Source organism: Pomacea canaliculata, linkage group LG7 (genome assembly GCF_003073045.1).
Source record: "Pomacea canaliculata isolate SZHN2017 linkage group LG7, ASM307304v1, whole genome shotgun sequence".
NCBI lineage: Eukaryota > Metazoa > Mollusca > Gastropoda > Architaenioglossa > Ampullariidae > Pomacea > Pomacea canaliculata.
Window position 1 is genome coordinate 17,806,781 of NC_037596.1, and position 10,558 is coordinate 17,817,338.

The 10,558-nt window shown below is 37.9% G+C and overlaps 1 protein-coding gene and 1 long non-coding RNA gene across 2 annotated transcripts in view; both read right to left on the bottom strand.

Annotated features, from left to right (window-relative positions):
* Positions 1-659, bottom strand: part of LOC112567486 — a 2,713-nt gene extending 2,054 nt beyond the window's left edge. Inside the window, exon 1 of the mRNA XM_025244179.1 lies at positions 653-659. Coding sequence (XP_025099964.1) covers positions 653-659 — 7 coding nt within the window. The remainder of the gene's footprint in view (positions 1-652) is intronic.
* Positions 660-7,084: 6,425 nt separating this feature from the next.
* Positions 7,085-8,937, bottom strand: LOC112568433. The gene is made up of 3 exons (XR_003100090.1): positions 8,910-8,937; positions 8,653-8,762; positions 7,085-7,673 (listed from the first exon to the last, which is right to left on the bottom strand). It is a non-coding gene; the product is annotated as an uncharacterized LOC112568433 (long non-coding RNA).
* Positions 8,938-10,558: the final 1,621 nt, after the last annotated feature.

Below are 10,558 nucleotides of genomic sequence, written 5' to 3' on the forward strand. Positions count from 1 at the left end.
GGAGAGAGGAATAAAAGATAATGATTTGATGGATCAATTCTGAATACATGATTGGAATTTGTGAGGATGATAAATGATAATAACTATTATTGATGAATTAGATAGAAATAATGCATTGATTATAGAGAGCGGAGGCACGCGTGAGGGGTGAGTTGGATGATCTGGTGCGAAGAGAAGGAGGAGAGTTGTTCTGCTTAGTAGCAGTCCGAGTTTCACTAGATAGACCGGAGTGGTAGTTGTATGGGAGGATGAATCGAGTTTGTCCAGTTTTAACTCCCGGAAGGTGTCAAAAATGGATTTAAATAATTACAAGCCTAGGCTAAACTCACATCTGAGGAATGATGAACCATATATTATAATAGCGAAAAACATTGATGGGGGAGTTGTGGAAAGAGGGAGAGAGTACCGAATAGAGTCAAACGAAAAGAACAACAGCGGGTTTCATCCTTAAGCGGAGACGTCGAGAACCAGTCGTTTCAGAGTAGTGAGAGCCTTGTCAACTGGCCATGTCGACCCCGGCTAAGCGGCAGGTATTTGGTCCCGGTGAATGGTAGGTTTATATTACGTGGGAATAAAGTTTCATGAGTCCACACAACTCAGAATTTGGGATCCCGGGATGGTGGATCTGCTCCTAGTAGTGGTAGGAAGTTACCTGGCATGGTGTGGGTGTCGCGTGGTAGTGGTGGTGGAGATCGACCTATGTCTGGCTGCCAGACTAAAAAGAATTCAGTCTCTTAAGAGGCAACGTGTACGTCGTCACGGCGAGCCTACAAAAGAGATAGCTAAAACAGATGTGAGGTAACCAGGTCTGTAGTTATCTGCGGGCGTTTTGGGAGAAATAGTCCTGCCAGAAATCAGTAATATATATTTCGGTGTACTGTGTAAAAGATGTGTCTGTAAAGGTACTGTGTGAAGGTTCTTTATGCTTCTGCCTCGTGGTGCCAGAGGTAAAGGACCAGGTTCGGGATATAGTCGGTGGTGGAGCTAGTAATTTAGCAGCTTCCATAAGGATCTTTGATCCTGCAAAGGTCTCTTCTACCTCTAGACTAATGTCGTAACAGTGTAACACCTCTCTTAACACGAGGAACGTGACGCTGTCAGTTACCTGGCCCTACAGGCGGCTAGTGCCGTATGGTCCTTAATGACAGGAGTCGTCGCAGCGTGGAGCCGGGTGTGTGGACAGAGTGCGCAGCCTGTCACCAGGGTTTGCGTTGGCAGAGCCTATGCTATGAGGATTTTATCGTGGTGGTAGGCGGGAACAGTGCACAGGACGTGCATGGGGTGAAAGCTTGGAAACGGCTTATTTAACCATAGACTATGTAATGTGATTTATACGCGTTGCGCAGTATTAAGTGCTCCTTTGTTGAAGATACCAGAGTTTTTTGCGGTTCTACAAAGGTATAAAAAAAACAAGCACAAAATGATAGCCGAATGACGGTGACTAACTACATGACACCACCATAGACAATAGCCCAATGCACGAGCCGTGAAGTACACAGCACGACCTTCTCACACTTGAGAACCTGATTCCAGAACCATAGTCGCAGGTCTGCTTGCAGCTCGTCACAGCTGAAGGTAGACACACACCCTGAAGACTCACGCCTACAGCCCCACATCACAATGACAGCAAAGAGATTTTAAACTCACCTAGTAGTTCCTCACCGCTACTCATCGTCTCTCTCTACGGGCGGGGGGGCGAACCCACGTCAAAATGAAGTTACACGTAAATGGGCTTATAACTACATAGTCTCTTTGACTGCATCCAACGCAGAGTAGAACGTAGGACTGTCTGACAAGATGCATTATGTAGGGCATGCGAGAGTGAAGTAAGGGCACACGAAATAAATACTTCATCGTCCTTGAATACATGCTACGAACATGAGACAAAGAAGGTGAACGCGAGTTATAAACTTGACTGGAAAGCCGATAAAGAATGTGGTATGATTTCCTTTTGTTGTGGCGGTTCATCGCGAGACACTAAGAGGAACGCGGTAGAGCGGTTGTAGAGTAGGTGGACAGAGCGAGCCCCGAGCATACAAGAAATGGTTGTTCAGCAAATCACTCCTGTGTCCGTGCACTGCATAGCGAAGACAAGACGAAAGTCACAAACACACAAAACAAACGAAATACACAACACTAGCTGCATTCAAGACTTGGCAACGACAATGAAAGCTAAGTTGTGATGAATGTCACTTAATGCACTGTGCCAGGAACTACTATTACGATGGCGCTACATATTTGCAGGAGCAAAGCATTGAGGAGGTAGAGATAGAAAAACTGGTCAGTAAAAGTACTACCAATGACTAGCTATAGGTGTGGTTATATGATCGTAGACAACAGAAACGTTGTTTGAGCGCCGAACTGAGTACGGACGCGAGTAATAGTTTTATGTGCATATCTGTACCTTGAACATCTGTAGGGATAATACAGCATCTGAGCCAGCTCTCACAACTTGATAACAGGGATTTTCGCAGCTCCGCAATCGTTTTGTTTTTGCTTAAAGAACGTGCATTATTCTCCAATCTCGAATTCTCTCTTCAATGATGCTATTTTTTCTTGCACTCTTTGTCATTTTCTTGTGGTTTAACTTTTGAGTTAAGGAAGAGATGCAAAGAAAACGTTGCAATAAAATAATTAAAAAAGAACTTCATATTTATTGGTTTTAAAATGACATCGGATGCAAGATCAGTGGTTTAAAAAATTATTGAATCTCAAATAATAGCAATAATAAATGAGAAAAATATTTAATAATAAAATGAGAGGAGGAGGATAATAATAGAAAATGTGTAACACAATTACTTGTGTTTTTAACATGATGCACACACGAACACGACATCGATTTCAGTTTAGCATATTACGAAAAAATGTTTTATGGTTAAAAGTTAACTACTCACCCTATCAACTAATGCTGCTTGCAGCCACACCAAAGCACGAGATGATTAAATGGTTATTATCAGCTTCATAATCAAAATGACGATCTGAACTCTTACTCTAGAAAAATAAGACAAAAGACAATTGTAATTCTAAGTTCAACTGAGAATTAAAAATCACTTTGCGATTAAAAATTTAAGAAGATTAATATCAAACTACCCGCCGAATACCTTCGTCTCTTACATATGTTTGGTCAGAACAAGAACTCGTGCTGCTGGTGACAGTCCCGATGAAAATAAGAGAGAGAGTTTTCAGACAGAAGCTTATTACCTGCGATGCAATTATAGAAAACACAAAACTGCGTGGTCGCGTGTCGGCGATTGTGGTGCTGTCCGTGCTGTGCTGTCCGTGCTGTGGTGGCCTGTCGCTGGGTGTGTGCGTGCAGGTGAGGAGAATCATGGGACGGTTTACCTGTCCTCGTGTAAACCTGTCTCGCGAGCCCGAGAGCCTGACTCGCGGTGTTGTCGTCGCGTGCCAGCTGCTCGCAGTGTCTTCACAGGTCTCTTCTTTCCTGGAGGAGACAGCCAACCCCTCCTCCCTTTGATTTTCTTCTCCCCTTTTCTTTGTCTTTTTCTTTTTCAACTGAATGAAAAATCACTTTGCGATAAAAAAGTTAACAGCTTCATTTAAAAACTACCCCGAATACCTTTGTCTCTTACATATGTTTGGACAGAACAAGAACTCGTGCTGCTGGTGATATTCCCGAAGGAAATAAAGATAGAGAGTGTGTGTCTGATTCCATTTATTTTTATCAGTTTTCAGACAGAAGCTTAATTATTACCTGCGATGCAATTATAGAAAACACAATAACTCCTGGCCAAAATTCTGTTCGCGACTTTTATAGATAGTCACCACTTCTGTTAGTTAATGAAAATTGTTCGAAATAGCTTTTGTATCGTGTAATTATTTACACTCAAACGAAATGGCAGCAACTACAAGTTAATGTCATCTTTCCTTTCAATACTGGATAGAAAAATGCGCTTTCAATATTTAGTAGAAAAATGTGTTTTAGATTAACTTTCCTTTTTAATTCGCGATAACATGTCTACCAGGGTTCATGACTGTTAAATTAAGTAAAACGAGAATATTCGTACATTCCTTCAGCAGATTCTGCCTCCTATTATTTTACAATCTGCTAACAGCATTTTATTTTTAAATAGCGTAAGCTCATCCGTAGCATCTTATAAGAAAATGGACGCCTTTTGCTTCAAGAGAGGCGTTATATTGTGGTGGTAAATTCCATCGGATCACTGTGGGTCTTTTGTTTCAGGACCAATAAAACCTGTACATAGATAACTAGCGAATAAGATACATTGTTAATATTATCGTTTTAGTTTTCACGTGACTTGTGGTTATTTGGTGTGGACAAAACTTTATGTGACTAGAGTTCGGTTTGTCTATAGGCTACATGTGGACTTCAGAAGTGGATACCATGCAGTTGTTTTACCCTCGTCTTTATTGCAGGTGTATTACTTCTATGCAGCTACATGGAAACCAAATGCTACAAAATAGCTAAAATTGCTGTTGACATCGTGATCAAAACAGTAGAATGAACAATATGTCTTCTCATTCGCCGATGCACCTAAAAGCAATATGAAAATAAACCCAATCAGAGCAGCAGTCCGTAAAAAAAAGTAGCGAAATATCGAGCTTCGTAGACCAAATATCTGACTTGTCATGATACCATTCAAGGACAATTAAAAATGATTGACCACGCATATTAAAACTCTAGCATAACTAATAATAATAGACCATGCATGCTAAAACTCTAGAATATTTGAACTGAATATCCAGAAAAATGACAGTTGTTCAATGGGTTAATCATAGTATTCATCATAATATTAATCATTATAATCGTAATATAAGAAATGTATACCAAGGCTATCAAGCAAACAAAAGTCAAGTGTAACCTGAGTTTGTTAAAATTGTGTCTTTTTGGAGAATTTGAAGTGATGTATAAAAATAAACCATAATATACACATTATAATCGAGATTTTCAGATTATATCTAAAACTGGGTGAGAAATATTTTTGATAAATTCGAGATACCAGAACCACTTCATTTCATGTCTGTTTCATCATTTATCTGAGTGAAGTATGGTACATTTAAATAACACAAAATGATGGTACCACCATTTTAAGAACCATCTTTTAACAGCATGTTAAAGTCTGCTTCTCAGACTAGTCTAGTATATACAGTTAAGGGTGTTAGTAAAAAGAACAATTTCGCCCAATTTGGTTTTTTCTTGTTGTTGTTTGTCTTTTTTTTTTTTAATTGCTTAGAACAAAAGGTCATCTCTGTATTGAAAGCAAACTTTATATCAGCTTCACGTTCAGAAATTTATTAAGCTGAAACAGACAATATGAATTACATCTATTATAAATGCCGACCGGCGGATTACTACACAATTAATTCAGCAAATATGTAGGTTGTAGAATCACTGAGGGGTATTCGATCAGCTTCAAAACAGAGTTCATAGACTGGAGGATGGATATGGTATTCTGAACTGCTGACTGATACTTAGCACAATTTTTTTATATTTACTTTTTTCTATAAAGGTGAGTATAGTCTTATACGGATTTCATAACACTAAATGCCTTCTTTCCATCTGCCAAGAGCCATTAGTTTAGCTTTAGGAGTATATATAGGGCTTCAACAACACTTCGCCAGCTGACCCGGTATAGGGCACCATTTTAAATGGTCTCATGTGGGTCCCACGTCCTTTGTCTTACTCTTTACTGTTCGTACGTACTTTCGTACAGGGCTCTGATCCCAGATAGCATGTGAATGTTAGAATAACGGGCTATTTATGGACGGTTAGTTATAGATGGTTAGCATCTTGCGCTGCAATGTTAGTACAACGGAAAGAAGGGTTTGCACAGAAGCTGCGAAACTCAGACTTTAAGCTAACAACACATTAAAGGTTACATGGAAATGTAAATCTCAACAAGGTCTAGTTGCCAGCTTAAAGAATGAAGGAATATATTTTAAGTATGTTGCACCAACTTAAAAGGAAAGAAAATACCATGTTGTTTACGAAACTAAATAGTCTGACACTCGAGGTCAGCTCAGGACGCTTTGCGTCCATTGATCAAGGGAAATAACTGCACCCAGACTCACGAAGCAAGGGAAAGTCAACATCAGTGAGTGTAAGCTGAATTCAAGAGATGAGTGTATTTCATTTGCAGATGAAACTGATGCGGTGTGCATTATTTTGGTTAAAGACACAGAAATTTGTATTGTCTATCAGGCTTTTGTAAATGTAAATAGTTTTTTTTTTTTTAGTATCCTTTGGACTCCAGGATCACAGGAATATTTAGATCATCTCATCGCATTAGAAGACAACATGCGAATGATGCTCAGTTCACATCTCGCATGGAAAATGATGCACAAGATCTCTTTACTCAGACCCAATCAAGTTAAAGGAATGACAGATATGATCAATTTTATTTGCAATTATGTCCCAGCTGTCAAATTTTACATACAGTTATTTTAATTCCAAATTAATGGCATAGAGAAATCTGAAGCAAATAGCAATAAGTCACATAATATTTACTTTTTCATTCACTTGTATTGGGTATTATCCACAACCACTAAAGGCGAGCTAAAAGTTCCTTACAAAAGCATGCACAATGAAGCACACACACACATGCTATACATAGTTGGTGGTCATAAAGTGTACCTCATGTGTTTACTACACCATACACAGAGGATGGAGGAAACTTCTCCAGGAGAAAAACACAAAATTTCAGCCCTGTGTCACATTCCGCAAGAGGTATTTGAAAAGCGCATATGCAATTTGCATGTAAAATATGTTTTAAATACATACAGAATAAGTTTGTCTATTTAGTTCTGAATCAGGTTGAGAGCTGTGTGAGACTGGTGGCTGAGGTAAAACTGATAGAAAGGTTTAAGTTTAGAGCTTCAGGAAGTAAAATTGATTGTGGCTACCCTACAAGAGGAGAGAAAACAGCTGACCGATACCTTGTTTGATAACATTACTGTAAGCTTTCTACTTGCTATTCCTTAATGTGTGTATGCTAAAAAGAGGAAGTCGTTTATATTGTAGTATTATCTTCAGGATTACTGTTGGTGTGTGTTTGAGTTTGTGCAAGAGCACAGGTTTGTAAACGTTTGGAGATTAGTTGTAGATTAAAGTTCACCAAGTGTACAGGATTGAAGCTTTTTTCAAACTAATATTTTTTTAAAGCGGCAATATAACTCTACTTGCTCTGAGGAGAAGAGTTTTGTTTGTTGAGGATAAAAAGCTACAAAAAATATCGGCGATCGTGCATCACAGGCTGCCCTTAGCCGTGTATAGGAAAACTTTCTCTGAGCACACAACCATGAGGTCTGCTTGGAGTCGTCAGCAGAAGGTAGATGAATCCACTACACTAAAAAGTAAGTTTTAAGCAATGAAAACCTTGCTCTCACGACAGTCAAAATCAGTTGACACAGGTAAATCATTTCTCTATCCTTTACTCATCAAACAGAGTAGACAATGTCTGACAAGATCTTTCTTAGCAACAAAACGCACAAAATACACTTGGAATTATCATGTCTTGATGCATGGGACAGACAAGAGATAAAATTAGCGAATTACTTTCTGCTGAATTCAGAAGAAGTTCATGGAATTATTTGATTAATTCTACCTCTCTGCAACTCTTGAACTGATCGACAATATGACAACGAAGCCCTGGGCAGCAATCCGTGCTTTTACATTCTGCATATATTCTTGTGCACTGCAACAGATAAAACAGTCGCACACATACAGCAAGCTGATAACTCTTGGCAAAGACAAAACTGAGATAGTGATACTGTATACACAACTAAGTTTGGTGATAAGCAGTTAAGGTTCATTCAGCCTACTATACTAACTTTGTACATTTATTTGAAATGTCAACTTTGAACAAGAATAAAACTTGTCGATGGTCAAGTAATGTCTCTAGGCTACTGAAATCTCTGAGCATAAAAATAAATCCCGCTACCTTCAGACAGTTATTTCTTCTTTATCACTGAAAGATTTAATTATGATTTAATAGCCGGGTATTGAGTAACAATGACAAGATAACAGCTACGGGTGGTTCGACTTCTGTTGTTAGTCCTGGTATATGTGAAATAATATAAAGAAACACCAGGAAAAAAAACTAAAAAATTTACTCGCACAACAATTTAACAATCTAAAGGTTATGCTAGTTTTGGAAATGGTGCAGTAAAAAGTAAATGTATAGACCAAATCATTCTGAAAGATTGCATTTACCTTACAGCTGACTTATTGTCAGATATTTCCAACTAAAAGTTCTTGTTGTAACATTGTAGCTGGCACAACAAACAGCAAGGGTCATGACAAGAGAATACAGAGATTAAACTAAGTGGAGAGAGACTGTGTCAGAGTTATACATCATTTTATTAACATTATTTATGTGTTGTCAAAACAAGTGAGGAAAGAAAATTGAATGCCTACTGTGTGCCTGTACATCTGGAGATGAGCAAAAGTGACAAAAGAAAATATTGAGTTAAATAGTAATAGTAAACAGAATTAATCTAATTCAACAGAGGGAGAAATTGTACATACTGAAATAAAAATGAAGCAACGAAATAAAACGAAACAAAAGCTAATAAACGTTCGTCTACAATAAGAGGTTTATTGTTTTTGTTACTATACTGAGTAATGGTGATGTGAAATACTGTGATAACAATAGATGTGACTTTTTTACTCACCCCATCAACTAATGCTGCTTGCAGCCACACCAAAACCGCGATGATCATTATGGTTATTATCATCTTCATAATCAAAAAGACGATCTGCTGATCTTAAACGAACTGCAACTCTAAATCCAAGAAAATACAAAAAAGTTAAATGTAATTTGTAAGTTCAACTAAATTAAAAATGATTATCTGATAAAAAAAAAATTTTAAACAAAAATTACCCGAATAAGTTTGTATCTTATACATGTTTAGCCAAAACAGAAACTCACGCTGCTGGTGACTTCCAAAGACAGAGTGTGTACGTGTAAGTGTCGAACTCCATTTAATTTTAAGAGTTTTCAGACTAAAGCTTATTACCTGCGATGCAATTATAGAAAAGCAATACTGTGTGGTCAACCTTCTGTTCACCATAACCATAGCATTTCTGTCACTTACCTAAAATCTGCTCGAGATAGCTAATGCATTTGATTATTTTCTATTAAATGAAATGGCAGCAACTAAAAATAATGTGATCTATGGTTTCCTTCCAAAATGTGATAGAGAAATTCGCTTTAAATAAATTTTCTCATTTAATTTAAGATAAAATGTCTACAGTGTTCATGACTGTTAAATTAAGTAAAATAAGTATATTCGTACATTCTTCAAGCGGATTGTGATATCTATTTACTTTCAATCTGCTAATAGCGGTTTGAAAAAAAAATTTAATTCATTTCTAGCATGTAATAAGAAACTGAACGCAACCCATTTTTTTTTCGTTCGACAAATAATCTTGTTACCTGTCTTATTCTATCTTAAACACACTCGCAAAGAAGGTAGCACTCAAACACACACACATACACACACGTACACAGGAAGGCATGAGGGAAAAATAAGATAACTGAAATGAAGCACATTACGTTAGATTAATGTAATGGAACTAAAGATATATGAAACCTTGTTTTAGGTGTAGCCTCTATTTTCTGGAGGTAAATCCAGTCTAAAAACTTTGTATTTGATGTTTAATGTCAGTTCAGACCTGTGTTCAGAAATTCTTCCACGCCTACCTAAGATCTTGTAATGATAATGATTGATGATAATTGATTAATCGATTGATAATGATGATAATCTTTCATCCGTCCAATGTCTGTAGGAATGGTCGAACATAGAATTTATCAATATCAAACACATGGTTTACAATATATCCTACAAACGTGAAACAGTGGAGTTGGCATTGATGTGAGACCTATAGACAGGTGTGAGTAGTGGACCTTGTCAACTGCTACGTCGACCCCTAGAGGCAGTATTTTGTTCTGTAATGTAGGTGTCACTCATGGGGACGTTTCATGAATGACGATATCAACAGTTGGATTCCTGGGATTGAATCTGCCTCCTAGTAGCGAGTACCTGCATGGTGGTGTAGGTGGATGGCTGTCTGTCTGCCAAGACTAAAACTTAGTCTCTTGCCAACTGATCTGCTGTAGTCTCGGCGAGCCTAAACAGAGATAGTGAGGAAACCAGAAGCTCTGTAGCCTAATGCCGCGTTTTTAGGAAAAAAAAAATGGTCTGCCATCGATCCAGTAATACATATTCGTTGTACCTGTGTGAAATGTTTTCTTCTGTCAACGAGTACCTGTGTATCAGGGTTCCTTACCCTTTCTCTGGCGGCGTGTTTGTAGTAAAAAAGGTTTCCTTGTGTGTAATGTAATTTAAGCTTTCGTAAGACCCATTTTGACTTGCTATTCTTAAAGTGTATGATAAAAAGAGGAAGTGGTTTATAGTATGTTTATCTAAAGGATTATCGTTGCCGTGTGTGTAAGAGCGCAGTGGCACAGGTGTGTGAACATTTGGGGATACTGTGTAGGGTAAAAGTGGTCAGAAGGTAAAGTTTTAAATCTTTTTTAAGGAATGATTTTAGTAACTTGCATATACTAATTAAGTC